The 18,795-nt window shown below is 28.5% G+C and overlaps 1 protein-coding gene across 11 annotated transcripts in view; it reads left to right on the forward strand.

Moving 5' to 3' along the window:
• The window catches only part of LOC129611613 (serine/threonine-protein kinase 32A), a 98,501-nt gene that overhangs the window by 49,454 nt on the left and 30,252 nt on the right, over window positions 1-18,795 (forward strand). For 10 of the 11 annotated variants that reach the window (XM_055524829.1, XM_055524898.1, XM_055524837.1 and 7 more), the window contains exons 3-9: window positions 8,401-8,756; window positions 8,826-8,881; window positions 10,736-10,901; window positions 12,190-12,260; window positions 12,351-12,439; window positions 13,467-13,504; window positions 15,175-15,300. In XM_055524829.1, coding sequence (XP_055380804.1) covers window positions 8,702-8,756; window positions 8,826-8,881; window positions 10,736-10,901; window positions 12,190-12,260; window positions 12,351-12,439; window positions 13,467-13,504; window positions 15,175-15,300 — 601 coding nt within the window. In that variant the 5' untranslated portion in view covers window positions 8,401-8,701. The remainder of the gene's footprint in view (window positions 1-8,400; window positions 8,757-8,825; window positions 8,882-10,735; window positions 10,902-12,189; window positions 12,261-12,350; window positions 12,440-13,466; window positions 13,505-15,174; window positions 15,301-18,795) is intronic. The other variant, XM_055524910.1, reaches the window with a different exon arrangement.

Below are 18,795 nucleotides of genomic sequence, written 5' to 3' on the forward strand. Positions count from 1 at the left end.
TCTAGTTAAGTGAAAGTGTTACAGGATATTATGAAAATGCCTGTTCAATACTTCTTTCAAATTTTTAGCTTATAGTTAACATACCTAAGAAAATGTAAATTTGGCTCTTAGTAGAGTTTCGCTTTGTGCTACCCGAATTTACTGAAATGCTCGCCAATTAGTTTCGGTAACAACCAGAACTCAAATATCAAGTTTCAAAAAATTCCATCAATTCGTTCCGTAGTTATGGTGAAAAATGTGAAATCGGCCCGCAGATCAGTTTTCGAGCCCTGATCTTTCCAAAAACTTTATATGTTCATTTTTTTAATACGAAGAATTTAAATATTAAATTTCAATGAAGTCTGTCGATTATTTCTCTTTATATACGCAAAAATGTATATTTGGCCCGTAGTAAACGTCCAAGTGCTGACGCCTGATTTCTTCCAAAAGGTAGGAGGTTTCGCGGACGGTCGAGCTGAGTTTATATATAAAATTTCAAGTAAATCAGTTGAATATTTTCTTCAAATGTTCAAAAAAGTAAAACAGGCTCACTAAAAAGTGCAGTTCCCGAGGCCTGATATCCCAAAAGTTGATCAATCCGTGCCATGATGGAAATAAACTTACATATAAAATTTCGTCAAAATCGGTTCAGCCGAACTTGAGACACACGCGTGCACACACAGACCAACAGACCGAAAGGTTGCTAAAAATAGTTTATTTACACTTCCCTACTATGGAGAAGTGCATTCCCACTGAAAACTCAATATACATATAACCTACCTATTGTTTACACAATACGGTCGGTAAAAATTCATGACTTTCATTCATTGTTGACTTGGTACAAAATTAAATTTTTTTTTTTTCTACTAGGTGAAAAAATCTCGAAAGCGAAGAAGTACGGCTCTATCTCCCTTTTTCCTCCGACAGTGGGGGAGCGTGACTTCTACCCTAAAAAATCACCTAAATTCTGAACGGATAAAACTGGTCCTATAGACCAACTATTATCTCCGCGCTAACTTGGTTTTTCCGTGCAGGAGTTAAATGCCTTCCATAAGGAAATTAGTATTTCGTGTTAAATCGAATGGTCTTGTTCGTTTAAGTCTTTCTGTCATAATGCCATTGTCTAGCAGCCGAGCTGCTTCCATATTTACATGCTGTTCTAGACGAGCCCTATGCTTTATAGCACAACTCCTAATTTCATCCACAACCAAAGGAATTCCTAAGTCCCTGTGGATATCACTGTTACGTATATACCATGGCGCATTTACCATGCCCCGTAGAACTTTATTCTGGAAGGTTTGAATTTTGTTAATGTGAGTCTTCTTGGCACAACCCCACAGCTGAATGCCATATCGCCATATTGGTTTAATGATTTGATTATAAATTAATATCTTATTATCAATTGTCAAATTGGACTTACGACCTAGGAGCCAATAATTTTCTCTATATTTATTTTCTAATTCTATGTGTTTCTTCTTTATATGCTCTTTCCACCTTAGCTTGACATCTAAAGTCATTCCTAGGTATTTTGCTGAGTTATGGATCGCCACGTTCGTTCCATTTACGTTAATTTGTGGTGGATTCACTATTTTCCGATTGGTGAAGTTTATGTGAACCGATTTTGCTTCATTCAACTTCACCCTCCAATCTCTAGTCCACTGGCTTATTTTGTTAATTGCCTCCTGTAATTTTTTGTCAAATCGTCAATTCCAATATTGCAATATCGTCAGCAAAAGTGGCTATCGTAACATTTTCTATTTGTGGCAAATCACTCGTGTAAAGCGGTACAACGTTGGGCCCAATATACTGCCTTGAGGCACACCTGCCTTTATTTCTCTTAGCGTGGAGTATTCAGCATCTTATTTAATTCTAAATAATCTATCAGCTAAGTAAGATTTCAAAATTTCTACAAATGACGATGGTAACATTTGCCCTAACTTAAGTATAGGGCCCCTGTGCCACACCTTGTCGAATGCCTGTGCTACGTCTAGAAACATAGAAGAGCAGATTTCCTTATTTTCCAAGCTTTTTTCGATAATATTAATTATTCTATGGACCTGGTCTATTGTAGAATGGTTTCTTGTAAAACCAAATTGATGGTTCGGTATTAGGCCCCTATTTTCTATAATTAGCTTCAATCTCCTAAATAGCAGCTTTTCAAAAAGATTAGACATCATTGGTAACAGTTAAATGGGCCTGTAAGACTTTGTTTCCCTCAAGGATTTCCCGGGTTTCGGCACCATAATTACCTCCGCGACTTTCCATGCACAAGGAACATACCTTAAATCCATAGCTGCATTCATGATTTTCGTCAGATGTTCCCATGCCTCGTCTGGTAGCTCTCGCAGTACTTCCGCAGTAATAAGATCAAAACCTGGCGACTTTTTCAACTTCAGGGATCTTATCTCTTCCGTAACCTCTAATTGAGTAAGTGGAGCTATGCTGCCTGCTTCATTTGCGATAGATTCTATCAAACCCACATCTGAGATTATTCCGTTTGGCGTGAATATGTTTTCCAAGTGATCAGCAAACAATTCGGCCTTCTCTATATTGCTCCTCGCTCAACTGCCATTTGCTTTCATCAGTGGCGGAGCGTGCCTAACCGGTCTCTTTTTGCTCCTTGCCGCCTTCCATATGGAATAATTCGTTTCCCTCGTAGCTGACAAGTTCTTTATATAATTTTCGTATATTGCCGATTTAAATTCATGGATTTTTCTTTTAAGCAACTGGGAAAATCTGTTTAAAACAGTTTTATCATCAGGGTGACGCGAACGTTGCCATCTACGTCTGGCCCTTCTCTTTTCACCTACTAAATCAGTTATTTCTCGAGGGTAGCTATTTGCTATCGGTTTGTACTTTGGCATTTTCGTATTGTTCCATGCAGCTCTTTGTATGATTTTAATAAATCCTTCTAACTCCACATCTAATTGCTCTCTTGATTGTATATTAATATTTACGTCAATATTGTTTATTATTTCGTATCTAAAGCTCACCCAATCTGTAGTGCTATTTGTTAAGCTGGGCCTAAATAATGTTTTAGTTATTTTTTCACTTAGTTTTAATATGACAGCAGAGTGATCAGAGTACAAAATTAAATGAGAGTTTATTAATATTGCCAAAGAACCGTAATGTATTGGCTTCATGCCGATGAAACAATCAGAAATAGTACTGTCGCAAACAAAAATGATATTCTCTATGAAAGCCTATTACTGTGGGCTTTATAATAGGAAACAGTATTTGCATTTGTTATTGATTATTTCAAACGCAAATTGAAAAAGGGGCAGCAATATTAGCACAATGATATAGCACATATTTCGTACCATAAAAAAGCGCGAAATTTAGACCCTCAAAGAATATCAGCAAATGTTTTATTTGCCTTCTTTTCTTATATGTAATTTCTTATATCACAGGTGGAGTAAGTATGTGCAAATTTTTTAAATAAAAAAAATGTTTTACCTTTAGGGCTGTAGATATATATGTGTATGTATGAGCCCATGACTTGTGAGTTTGAGGCTTGAAACTTAAAAAATAATTTACTGATAGCATGTTTATGTAATATTTTAATTAAGTTCTTCAAAGGTTTTTAAAGATAAACGATTTAATTTGCAACTTTCAATCTACTCTTTTCATTGATTCGATTTCAACTATTTTTTTCTGTCCTATATTTTTTATTTTGCATTTTAATAAAAGAAGCATTTGTTTTAAGCCCGTAAAAATTTAATTAAATGTAGGTATTAACAATTTGCATTTAGGTAAAACATTTTATTTTGAAAAAGAAACTTTGAATCTACTCTTTTCATTGATTCGAATTCAACTATTTTTTTCTGTCCTATATTTTTTATTTTGCATTTTAATAAAAGAAGCATTTGTTTTAAGCCCGTAAAAATTTAATTAAATATAGGTATTAACAATTTGCATTTAGGTAAAACATTTTATTTTGAAAAATTAGAGAATTTGAAACAACAACCTGTCAACTTTTATACCATACACCTTAGTGAAGCATATATTTACTTTAATATGGAATTCGCAACTATTTGTAATTAAATTAGCGGGCTTCCTAAAATTTAATATCCAGTGTCTAATTAAAGCTCAAATATATTCTAGAAGTTTTGAAAGGATACAAACTTAGGAACTAATTTTAAATATTCGAAAAACTATTAAAACTAGTTTCATGGAATTTTACAGCCATGTGTCCAATTATATAGCTCAAATATATCTTAGAAGTTTTAGTGGAACATTTTGACAGTTTCAGACAGCTGATCCTCATTTTTAAAAAAACTCTTTTCAAATATTTCAAAATCTTATTAAGGTAGCTCCTTAGAATTTAAAGAAATCGCCGATTTATAGTTCATACACCTCTCGAAAATTGTGTTCATCTTGCTCATTATAGGTTTTAGTTTTATAATCACTAATTAAGTTGTCCTGATGCAAAGTATAATTAAGTCAGCTGAGGTCGACTAAAACATTTTTACTTGTTTTTGTTTTAAAATTCTAATTTGAGATTATCTATAATTTTTATTATATACATAACTGCAAATTCTTGTTTAACCCCGTGAAATCAAATGATTTAAAAAGAAATTTATTTCATTGACGTTGTCCGAAAATAATATTTTATAACGAAACAAAAAACAAAAGTGAAAAAATCAATAACGTACAATTTATAAAATACATATAATCATAGCACGATCAAATGTTACTAACCCATACCACTCCGTCCACTACATCACTTTCTTCTAGTTGAATCTACTGTTCAATTGAATATAATCTGTTTTCTGCTTTCTTATCCACTGCCTATTTTATTGAAAAACAGAATAGAAAAACAAAAGGACTACCAAAAAATATTAACCCACAACAATCGGAGCAAGAACATTTTGTTTCTGAAAAGTTTCGCATTTTAACGAAATAAATATTCGACTAAAAATTAATTTAATAATACTTTTCTGCTAACCACCTTCCCTTCCAATTTTTTTTTGTTTTTCTTCTTTCATTATTTCTACATTAATTAAAGGACCAAAAAATTGAACTCAAAATTTTTGTAATCATATATAGGCAAGAGATTTTTCTATACCCGCATAAACGTACGTTCGAAGCTATACTAAATATACCTTAGCGTTTGTAACGCTGAGATATAATGGTCTGAGATATAAACTCAAGTATATATTAAGTATTTTTTGATTAGCGACCGGCCTTCTCAACTATAACTCAAGACCTAATTTAGCTAAGTTCCCCAAATTTTGACAAATCATTTATTATAGTAAATGCCAGAACCCTATTTAAAATATGTATGATCGAGGTTCTGGTTCAGGTAGCTGCCATACAACTTTTAAAACTAATTTCGAATATTTAGAAAAATAATAAATAGGTCACATATATTCCTGAAGTTTTAATGGAATGACTTGACAGGGTTGGACAGCTGACATACAACTCCAAAAGGTAATTTAAAATATTCGGAAAAATAATAAACTCAGATTCATGAAACTTGGCAGTGATGTGTCTCATTATAGATCCCATATATTCCTAAAGTTTTCTTGGAATAACTGGACAGATTCGGGTAGCTGCCATTCAACTCCAAAAGCTAATTTAAAATATCGGAAAAAATAATAAAGTTAGGTTGGGGAAACTTGGCAGTTGTGTTTCCAATTATAGGTGAGATACATCCGTGCAATTTTTATAAAGTAGCTTGGCAGGTTCGAGTACTTGGTATACAACAATGAAAGCTAGTTCTAGATTTCAAAAACAAATTTTAAACTCAGATTCCATGGTATAATTCGGCCGTTTTATACCTACTGAAACGCTTTTACTTGTTGTTATTTTCTTTATTTCTAAAAAAACATTTTATATAATATTTTCAAAAACTTAGTAAACCCATTATTTTTAATTATTATACGAGTATCCATTGTAAAAAGATTCATTTATTATTGGAAAACTTTTTTTTAAAGCAATACACACGAACTGAAATTCGGATTACTTTAACTTTAAGATCGTATTCAATAAAGTAAAATTCAAAAAAGGTCTCATAATGTTCATAAAGTAATAATGTAACATAAAATCAAAAATTGTTTCAAACTTTACAAGCCCTTTAATAATTTCGGTTTACGAGTATTATGGAAGAAAATTTAAAATTCTGTAGGAAATTTAAATTATGAAGGAAAACTATATACGCATAAATTAAATGACTTAAATAAATACAAACAAGATTTCCAACTTTTTTCCCTGGTTTTTTTCTTAAGATTAAAAAGAATTTCAGATTGTTCAATTTATACTTTGATTTTGTTATTTTATTACTTCCAGATAAATTTTCCTATAGAAAGAAGAAAATGTTTTTCTTTATTTCTCATGTTGCATATTATTGCAATATGCAATATGAATATATTCATAATTCACATATTCATTGCATAATATTGCAATGTTAAATAAATAATAATTTGAGTAATATTTTTTATTTGAAATATGAGTGTAACTTTCTCATATTGTGTGAAGTTCCTTTTAAGCAGTTAATATTAAAAAATTCTATTAATGCCGTATATAATATCTATTAAGCCACCAAGCTCAGAGAGTAAATCAAAAATCCTTTCCAAAATTGTATGAAAAACGCAAAAAGTGTTGGAAATTATTGGTGTGAAGGAAATTGATTTATATTTTTAGCTGTATCGATTCTAATATACGCGTATATTAACTTTGGCACGGAATTTGGAACCACTTAAAGGAGTCACCTGCGGTATGGACATATATATAATTTAGCTCAGCGTAAAATTTTGTGTTGATTTAAACATGTCCGTCAGTGAAAAAAAGTAGTTCGTTCAGAACGAATCACTCAAATGAACGATATTGCGCATGACTGATTGTAACCACTTGAAGGAGTCATCTGCCTTATGGACGTGTATATATATTCTTGCTCTACTTTTCTTAAAATATTTTGTATTTTAAATCGATTATTTCGATTAACGTTTCAGGCTTTAAAAAAACTGTTTTTAAATTTATATATAAAAATTTTTCACATAAAGTAGTTCTTATGAATATTTTAGACTTCTCCCTCGAGAATCCGGGCAACTTTTCTGAAAAAGCATCCCACATTGCTTCCATCGAAGGTCCACAAAAGCTGTCCCTTCTTTTATGGATCTACATTCGACACTCACTGACAAGGTGCATCAGGGTACTTTGCTTCCCTGCAGAAAGGCTTCAACCCCAAAAAACAGAAATACGAACCCTGCTTCGCCTGCATACCTGCTTCCTTGTTTATTACCACAACGTGATCCGGTTGTCCTGCCGAAACCGATCGATAATGCTTAGGCAGTCACGCACCAACCAGAAGGAAATCTGGCAAGATTCCAGAGCCCTTACGGCTGACAAAAAGAAATGATAATTCGTCCATTTTAATCTGATACAAAGAAACAATTGCTGTCCTGCCTGGTTTTAAAGAAAACTTAATTTAAGATATGGCACGTTATGAGTTGAAAATATAGAAGTTTAGTTTAAAAAATTTTTTTTTATCTTTACACATTCATAAATAGAAAAATCGCACTAATTTTTTTAACGTCCATATGTGCTACGTTTTTAGCCACTTCGATATTTCACATACAAATAGAATTTAAATGTTCATATTGTTACATGCTACAGTATTTTGAATAACAAATTTCATTTTAATAAAAAGTATACATACATTAAATAGTAAGAATTTTCATTTAAATCTATAATTTACTATAATATGATGGGAAAAAACTAAGCATATTTAGCCTATTATTTTCAAAACTCAAAAATTCGCCGTTCAAAATAATAGCTTTACCAAATCGAAATGAAAGTTTTGCTTTCAACTAAACAAAATTATTCTTTTAATTATTAATATTTTGTTCAGTTAACCTTTTTACCAATACAGACGAAAAGTGCCATTTGATCCTGCTTAACATTTAAATTGGAATAACTTCCCACGCTACTGACCTGTACACCACAATTCATTAATTTTTTCTGTTCTTTTTAACTGCAAAATTCTTAATGTCAGCTCAAAAATTTTCAACGAGAATAAAGCCAGGAGACTGAGAAAGCTACCTTATAACTTTAACTGTTTGTAGAAAAGCGCTCTTTCGTCAATTTTCTGTTAACCTTTTGGGGGGTTATCCTACTGATAAACCTAGTATAAGAGCATATCTTATTCAGCATATCGCAACACTGTTACACTCATTATGCATACTGCTTAACTTCAAAAGAAGCTGTGATCCAAAAACCAATACGATTGTATAATAGAAAACTCAAACATAGATTTTTATACCTTATCTTAGGTTAAATTCAACAAATCTAGATCAGGAAAAGAAACCTAAATATTTTTGTCATTTATTCTGTGTATTAATTGTGAAAATAATGTTTAATAATAAATAATCCAAAAAAATAATTAATACAATTATTTTATTTTTAATTTTTTAATTTCAGGGCGATTAAAAACATTGAACGCAATATTATATGTATAAATTAGTTTCACCTTGGTAAAATGTTCAATTATTTCTTTAAGTACTTTTTATAATTTATCAAATAATTCAACTTTATTCAATTTTAATATCATAATTCAATTTTATCAATAATGTGATTGAAATAAATTGGAAAAGTTAGAACTAAAGGCAAAAAAAACACGAAGGAATTTAGATACCGAGATTCATTTATGCCGAAAGTATTACCGAGAATATAGCAGTCTATTAAAGAAGTAAGCTGGCTGACATTTTATTCCACATGCATAATGGGAGCAAATTCTTCTACTCGAACAGATCCAAATATTTTGTCAGATGATGATGGTAAGTTTTTTGACTTTTTTTCTGTTTTTTATTGAATTTCATAAAAAGTATTTTGAATTTTGTTTTTAGTGAACTTTGATCATTTTCAAATTCTAAGAGCTATTGGAAAGGGTAGTTTTGGAAAGGTAAGAAAATAAGCACCAAATAAAAACAGAAAACAAATTTTTTTAGCGGGATGTGAGTCTTTTATCTCTTGTTTTCTCTTATTTTGTTATTATGAATACCTTGTAGAAAATTCGGGTAGCTCTAGATGAACTAGAAACTTGAAGCACATTTCACTCTCCACCAAACCCTAAATAGGGCTTTCATTGTTGTAATATTTTCAGTTTGAAATAGCCGTAAAAGCTTTGTTTGGAAATAGTTAAAAAACATACATATTAGTTTAACAGCATATATATGTACATAAAAGTTTAACAAAATACATAACACGCTCAGCGCATTAGTTGCCTATCCAACATTTTTGCAAAAATGGCTTATTATGTTCAATAAAGTTGTAATGGTCTAAGGAATTGTTTAATATTTTCAAAATATTTAGTTTACTCCTCCTTTCACTCTACTTTAACATAAGTTTGTTTTTGCCTTTTCAAAATTTTCTTAAAAATTAAATATTCAACATTTCAATCACAATTTACTCAAAATGTTATTTTTCAAGTGGATCACTAATGCGGTGAGCGCCTCATATGTAGGAAATACCGGTGGAGGGGTCATGAAAATCTATTCAAATGTTACATTACCGAATTAACCTTCAAATTAACTGTCAAGCAGATTTTTCCTTATCTTTGAAGTAAATTTTCTTCTCGGATTAAAGTTCGATTCTAACAAGCTATAAATTCCGATATATGATGTTATTTTATTACAGAAATTACTTTGTACCACCTGCCCGTCCCGAATTATTAACACTAAAAAATTTGCAAAGTGCCTATTTTCGATCCCCGATATTTTCGAAGCTGTAAACTAAAGACGTAACTTTATAAGCAATCCAATTCAATTCTTATGGAAATATAACTTTAAGAAAATAATTATTTTAAAATTCATCTTTGGGTAATTAGAGGGGATTATTTTATTTAAAACTAAAATTATTAAAATTTTGGGTTTAAATAATAAAAATTTTAGATTTAAATAATATTTTATATATAAAATAATTTATTTAATTATAACAAATTGAGATGATATATCAGAATTGAATTAATATATTTTATACATAATAATATACCACTGGTATAACATTGGTGTACATATATTTTAAAATCTTTTCATTGAACAACAAAAATTTTAAATTTAACTGTTTTTTTATTAAATAAATCAATGCTTCTTCCCAAACGTCATTGAATTTCTCCATATCTACCCTTTACTACATTATCGGGGCACCAGTATATGTACTGAAAATTTTGTTCCATTGAACTAAAACAATTGTAAACATTCATTAAAACTTTGTGTTGAAAAATTTTCTGAATTTTCAAAAGAATGAAAAAGTGGTAATGAAAATTTAAATTGATGAGATCAAAACAATGCCTCTCAAGACAAGCACATAGATTATAACAGTTAATATAAATAATTATAATACTATTTATTGGAAGAAATATTGCCATTAGTTTTCTGCTTTAAAAGAAAATTGAAATAACTTTCACTTCGCAAAAAAAATAAGATTCAAAATTTACGAAATTGAAGCAAAATTTTAAAATTCATACAGATTGAAAAAATTGCATTATTTAATTCTTTAAACTCTAATGGATAAATTATATTAAAATTTTGTAAAAAACTGATTCTAAATATGTCCTTTTAGTATTAAGCATATCGTTTTACTTAATTAAGAATAGATCCACCCTTTTTATGATAAAATAGTTTGAAGAACTATAATAAAAGTAACGTACATTAATTGTGTATATAAAGTATGCAGTATAAACGATTGTTTATTTTTTTATCGCATTTTATATTTAATTATGCATATGATTTTAACTTATATTCAAAAACATTTACAGGTCTGTATTGTTCAGAAACGCGACACCGGAAGATTATTTGCAATGAAGTACGTTAGTCGTGGGGCTTGTGAAAGTCGAGGAGCCTTAGGTGGTGTACTTAAAGAAGTTGAATTACTCGCAACATTAGAACATCCATTTTTAGTTAATTTATGGTTTTCATTTCAAGGTAAGAATTATTTTTCTTGTAATTATTGTATTTATTATGTACATAAATACATGCATATGCATAAAAAATTTCTATACATATGCATTAAAAATTTCTTAATGATATAAATATTACCAAAATTCTAAACAAATGTAGAAATAAAAGTTTAGTACCAAAGAAACAGTTCAATGAATTTTAAATTTAATCAAAATTAGAATTCAAAAAAATTTAATCATTTAAATTTAATCAAAATTTTAAATTGAAGCATAAAATAAAAAAATTAAAAACTAAAAATAACTGAAATTTAATACTTTTATTTATCAGTACTTGACTGCATGGAATTTGCAATATATTTTCCTAGGAAATAAAATTTAGCTATTTTCTGCTTTATTGTTAATCCATTTTCTCTCAGAGTACCAATATTAACATAAAAATTTTGAGATTGCATTAAACTAAATCACTACAAAAATCAATTAAAAATGATTATGGGTAATAACTAAAGTAAATCTTTAAATTAACTTCCTAAAATTATTTTTAAACTTCCTCAAACTTTATTTTTGTGAATGTTTTTAAGAATTTATTCCTTTATTTTAATTTTTTAATAAAGTTTTTTTTCGAGACTGAAATATTAACAGCTTTTAGACATAAATAAATAGCTAATTCCGTTAGAAGAAATTTTTTTTTCAACCCCACATCAAGTTGCCACCTCTTAATATTTGCCAAATTTCAATTTTTGATATCTTATAATTCCGAAACTGCAAACTTTTGCAAATTTATGTAAATGCAGAAGTCTAATGAAAAATTCCATGCCATTAAAAATATAATTATTTTGCTTAACTCACACAATTAACCATTAAATGAAAGCGTTATGTTAACACCTCTTTAAACCTTTTTTTTTGTTTTATTTCAAAGATTACATACATTGCTCATACTAAATACGAGTATGTATATGCAATTTTTGAAATATAGTCGTATGTATATGAATAAAAGTAATTTTAATAATGTACATTATGTAGATTGCTTTTAAAAAGAAGTATTTTCGCTAGTTGAAGGAAAAGTGCCACATTACAAACCATTGGTTTGATTCAACTTTATTAATTCTAACGTTTATAAAAACTCTTTCTGTTTTTTTAAAAAATTCATATTTAATAATGAAACTAGCGCGACGTCAATATTTTTTTTTTAAATAAATGTCTAAATTAAGTTATGGAATAAAGCACTTAATAAAAGAAAAAAAAAAGAAAAATGTACTTGAATTTTTATTATTAATTCTTTTCTTTTCCCCCACTTTCTCTGTTTTTAATTGTAGATGAAGAAGACTTATTTATGGTTTGTGACCTTTTAACAGGCGGTGATTTAAGATATCATCTTCAACAAAGAGTAAGTATCCAGTTTCATAAATAGTTACAATATTGTATATAAAATCTAAAAAAGTAAGGAAAAATCTTCCTTTTTCTTTTTTTAAAACAGGTTGAGTTCGGTGAAGACAGTGTTGCCTTATTAATCTGTGAATTGGGATCAGCTTTGGATTATTTACAGTCACAAAGAGTTGTCCATAGGTAAATATTCATACACTTATAAGTAAAATTTAAGTACTTTATAAAAATTTATTAAAGAGAAAGTTAATAGTATTTGAATAAAGTTATTGAACAATGTCGGAGTTTTTGTGTAAACGTAATGTCGGAGTTTTTGTAGGTCTCATAATAGCCCGCCTCGCTTAAGCAATTATTCTCCACGTCTGTCTAAATCAAACCTCATTTCGAAATTTATTGAACTTCGATTAAGGAGCAAATATTAATAAAATATTAATAAAATGTTTGGCAGGTAGTCTTATGCCACTGAAATTTTAAGGTCAATAAAGCGTAATCTTATATAATAACTTTACAAAAATATTATATCACACGAAATTAAAGATTTACTGACGATTCCATTTTATGGGTACTGATTGTCACGATCCCTTTATAGAAAGCATTTATAATCAAATTACAAGCGGCGATGTACCGATCCCATTCAATTTAGAAACGTAGATATCACAACTCTACATCACACGTATTGTGAATCTCACTCCTAGAATTCTACGAATTTCAATTTAGAAACGTAGATATCACAACTCTACATCACACGTATTGTGAATCTCACTCCTAGAATTCTACGAATTTCAAGACTTTTAAGTAATTAATATTAAAAATCTCACTCGCAGAGATTACGAATCTACAATGACAAAAGACAATTTAAGTATTTCGAAATTCACAATATGAAATTCGTAATTTCTCCAATCTCAGTGCTACGAGTGAGATTTACAATAAGAGTGAATATTTCAGTTATAATTTCGATATTGTGTGTTTATTTTCTTATTAAATAAGAAAATTTCAGAAAGAAGTTTTCTGTCATTATTTGAATTTATTTTAATTATCTTTTTATAACTATTGTTAACGAGAATAATTTTCAAAAATATTTTCAAGATATTCGACTTATGTATATTGGTAAAGCTCGTATTTTGCTTAAAGTTTTTTAATTTTTTAATAAAGCAAATTAGCTATATATCAGTAAAAGTATGTATTTACTGTGTATTTTTCTATTTTCCAGAGACATCAAACCTGACAATATACTTTTAGATGACGATGGTAAGTTACCTGTTAAAATTTTAAAATTAATTAGCCATGTAATATTTTTTTTTTTAAATTCTGTAAAATGTAACTGATTGTAAATAAATATTAACTGTTAATTCTTATACTATGTTTAGTTTAAATCAAAAATAATACAGAATTATTATTATGAGAAGATGACGAATATTTTAGTTACCTTCGTCTATATCGTTCTATATATAGTACATGCAGACATGTCCACCTCTGGAATTTAGATTAAAACCAAAGCAAACTAATTTTTTTTCTACTTGATTTTCAAATATTAAAAATTATTTCAATCCTTAACTTAAAATATGAACTTTTGCATGCATAAGTTAATTTCAACCTGTTTCAAAATTTTATGCATAGCATGCTTCGCAATATAACCTACGAAATATGTTAAATGTACGAATAATAATTATAATAACAACATTATTTTCGCAAAATTTTGAACATTTTTATCAAAAACACAGATTTCTTATGAACCCCATATGCATATGTATTTGCTTGTATATACCTGTAGAACATTCTTAGAAACAAATGTATTTTAATTTATTAAGAGTAAAAAAATCAAGTAAAACATTTCGTACAGAGTACATAAGTGCGTACTGTTAAATGCATTTTTATATATCATTGTATAGATCCTTAAGAGTATAAAAAAGACTTTTGTATGGGAAAAATGTTCACAACTCAACCTCGACCAATTTTTTTATGGCAGACTCTTTTTTTTTTGGAAAATGAACTTTAATTTTTTTTTACATACATATTTCTTCTTAGAAAAAGGCAAAAAATATTTTAGCCACTGCAAACTTAAAACTAAGATACGTTCACAAAAACTAGGAGAATAGAAAAAAGGAAGTCCTTTTCAGGGCTATACAAATTTATAAAGGTAGAATAAATTAAAAAGCTCAAAGTTTTTAAAAGCATAAGCTTATATTTACATAAAATAAAAATAAAATTTAAATTTGATAAAAATAAAAATAAATTTCTTTGATAAAATCATAAAGTTTTAAATCATACTACATGCTTACTTATTTTACAAAATTGAAGGTAGAAATACAGCTACTGAAATAAATAAAAATATAATATTATATTAATATATGTTTATTACGTATCCATATGAGCATAACATATCTTACCATAGTGCTAAATTTTAAATATTGAAAGCAAAATTAGGAAAATTAATTTAAATCTCCTGTCTTTAGCCAGAAACAAATAAAATTGCTCATTTGACTAACATGAGGCGCTCAGCGCATTAGTGACCTATTCAACATTTTTGAAAAAATGAGTTATTATGTTCAATAGAGCTGCAATGGTTTAAAGAATTGTTCTATATTTTCAAAATACTTAGTTTACTCCTCCTTTCACTCTACTTTAACATAAGCATTTTCAAAATTTTCTTGAAAATTAAATATGTATTTAACATTTCAATCGCAATTTACTCGAAATGTCATTTTTGTAAGTAGGCCACCAATATGTATAATACAAAAAATGTAAACAAAATTTTAAAAAATTCATGCATAAAAATTATTTTAGAATAAATTTTCAGTTTGAGCAAAAAGTAGGAATAAAGTGTAAAGAAAATTAATTTCAACAAACTAATTTCCAACTTTTAATATTATTTGAATAATAATAAGACCCTTTTTTGCGATTTCTGTATTTAAAAACAGGTCATGCACATTTAACAGATTTTAATATCGCTACTAGATTACAAAAGGATGGATTAGCATGTAGTATGTCTGGTACAAAACCATATATGGCGCCGGAAGTATTTATGTGTGCTTTAGATGAAGTAGGTAAATATACAACTTTTTTATTTTAAATCAAAGTGCATTAATTTAAGAGCGTTGTATACAGAGTGTTTTGCGTAAGGTGACAAATAATTTCAGGAATGATTGTTTAATCAATTTCCTGTAAAAAATTGTAAATTGCAGCAGAAATTATTTGCCACCTTGTGTGAAAGACCTTGCATACGTATGGAGCAAAGGCACATATATTAATTTAATAAGCGTATCAACATTATACATATAAAACATAAATTAAGGATGTTTGCAAAAAAATTTCATAAACGTAGTTGCTTGTTTTATATAAGCACACAGCTATTTTTAGAGTGTATTTCATATCATTTTTTCTATAAGAATAATAAACAAAAATTAAAAATTTCATTACATTGCCTAGGACATTCTCTTCATTAAACATGTAGGTATGATGTTTCTCACAAATTTTGAACAAACAACTTTTATATTTTGAAAAATTTTTGTATAAAACCTTTTTTGCCGATAATATAAAATATTACATCAATAATTATACATGTATATACATATATGACATAAAGAATAAATAAAATACAAAAAAAAATTGGTCATGATTATGTACTTATAATATTGATTATTGATATTGATATTTAAACAGAAACAGCACTTCCCAGATAAATTGATTGCATAATACGTTTTTTAAGATACAAATTTTTTAAATTTTCTTTCAACAACACAAAACAAAAAAATCTGATGTCATCAGCATTTAACCGACGGCAATGTGTATTTATTAGTTAAGTGAAAATGTTACAGAATACTATAAAAATGCGTTTTAAATACTTCTTTACAATTTTTAGGGCGTAAGTAAGCTTTTATTGAACATATCTAGAAAAATGTGAATTTGGCTCTTAGCAGAGTTTCGCTTTGTGCCATCCGAATTCCCTGAAAGGCTTACCAATTACTTTTAGTAATAACCAGAACCAAATATCAAATTTCAATAAATTCCATCAAATAGTTCCATATGATAAAAAACGTAAATTCGGCCCCTAGTTTGGTTTCCGAGCCCTGATTGTTCCAAAAAATTTGTATGTTCATTGTTTCATTACTCCCAATTTAAATATTAAATTTGAAATTGATTGATTCTGACAGATCGACAGGTTGCTAAAAATAGTTTGTTTACACTTCTCTACCATGGAGAAGTGCGTTCCCACGAATGAACGACTGAAAATATTGAATAAGAATTTTGCGTAATCTCACAAAATTATATGCAACAGCCACCAACACAATAGTAAGCTATAATTTTAAATGAAGTTTGATCTCAAAAAACTAGTCATCTTGTAATTCATGAAACTTTTTGATACTACTAGTGGTATGACAGTTTCTGATACTTGGCTTTTGTTTTTCAAAATCAATTACATAGTATATTTGTTCTTTAGGCTCAATTGGACTCTTTAGGCTTAATTCATTTTATAACATAAGTTTTGTAACAAAATTTTTCTGTTTGGTTAGGTTTGATTTTGAGTTGTTACACTGAAATTTTCTTTTCTCTTTTTTTAAAGGTGTTCCCTTATCATAATTATGTCATATACATATGCATATGTAATATAATTATGTTATATATGGAATGTAAGAAATATGCACTTTTCGGATATTTTTCAAACATATTTAACAAGTTTTACTGGAAAAACTATGAGAGATAGAGGAAAATGCTATTAGTAAAAAAGAAAAAATAATAAAAATTTTCGAAAAATTTCGAGTTTTTCAAACAATAATTCTGATTTTGGCGAATTCGTTATCTCAAATTCAAATTTATTGTAAGACCGAAAATAAAGAGCAATAAATTGCCTGTAAAACAACCTCTGGCTGGCTGCTCTATATCGCATTATTCAGAAGGTATACAAACACTTACTTATATGAAGGAAAAACCTGATACCCTTTTCTTCAACATGCTGCAGCTAGAAAGCGAAGTTGGCCGCACACCCTCTCCCCCCACCCATTTTTTTTTCATATTTTTGCTGGAAATTATTTGCCACCTTATGCGAAACCCCCTGTATAATGAAAGTATTCGTAAGAGCATGTACATCAAGTAACTAATGGTTGGATTTTTTTTTCATCAATAATTGAATCCGCTTTGAAAAACATCAACCAATTCACATTAGCAAAATAAAAGCTTAACAGTTTTAAACTGTTGCATCGATGGCATAATTGTCAAATTGATGGGGTTCTAGGAAAAAAACTATAAAAAATTACTAATTAGTAAAAAAATTTTTTATTACTTTTATACTCAGGTTGCATTTAAGTGAGCGTCACCTTGTCGCCTATTATCTCATCGTCGTGAAAACGTCAATTTTTGTTTTTTAAAGTAAGAATTGTTCAAAAATACAAATAGTTCATATTTCTAATCGAAATAGTTACACAAACAAGAACTTCAAAATATTTAGATCCTTTTTAGTACATTTGAAACAAAATTAAAAAAAACATTGCAAGGAGCATATTTCCTTGAAAAAGTTTTCTATCTTTAAAGCCTCTCAAAGATCCAAAACACAAATATGTGTTTAACCATTCAAGATCTTTAGACTACACTAAGCCAAAAAAAATTTATAAAAATAGCCCGCACATCTCTTCACAATAAAAAATAATTCCCTTAAATTAATGTACATCACTTCACAAGAAAAAGTATAGAGAAGAAAATGAACTAGGACATTAATTAAATTAATATGGAATATAGGGTTACTTACATATTTATTCTTGATATGAATTCGAAAATCATATCGCGAATGAGCTTCCTAATTAATTCAGTTAAACGGTTCATTGAAACTTTTATAAATAAAGTTAGGCCAAACCAATGGTCAATAAAACAACACTTTCCCCTTAAACTAGTGAAGCTAATGTTCTTGAAATCAATTTGAATTACATTTTAATTTATCTTTAGTGATATACCAAAATATTTAGAATGATCGTATACATATTTATAGGATGAAACAAAAAGAAAATGGAAGAAGGTATTAACATAATAGTCGAATTCAAGGGCTAATTGCGTGATTTAAGATAAATAATTATATTCTTTTATGGTATGGTATGTGTCGCCTTCTTCTTCTGAAAAGAAAATAAGTTTTCTTCTTCTTCTGAAAAGAATGCGAAAATGAAAAATTAAATTAGGTATTAAAAAAAACGAAATTGTAAATTCTTCAATATACACATCTTTAATATACTACTAGCACATTAATTTTTTTGTTCAAGGCAGATCGACTAAAATTAATAATAAAATTTTTATTTTCACACCATAGTTAGTTTTTATATTGAAATAATTTATGTACTTACATTTCTTTCTAAGTTCTAAATAAACTGAAAACCTTAAACAGGTTAACCTTTAAATTCTGAGTGGCCATACCTATAAATATAGGAGTTTAAACCAAACATTAAACCAAACATTAAACCAAAAATGTTCCCATTAAAACTTAATTTATGATGTATTTATTTAGAGTTATGTACCTTCAATTTATGATGTATACGGGTTATGTACCCTCATACCTATTT

This window comes from Condylostylus longicornis, unplaced genomic scaffold (assembly GCF_029603195.1).
Source record: "Condylostylus longicornis isolate FDR11 unplaced genomic scaffold, ASM2960319v2 ptg000004l, whole genome shotgun sequence".
Classification (NCBI taxonomy): Eukaryota; Metazoa; Arthropoda; class Insecta; order Diptera; family Dolichopodidae; genus Condylostylus; species Condylostylus longicornis.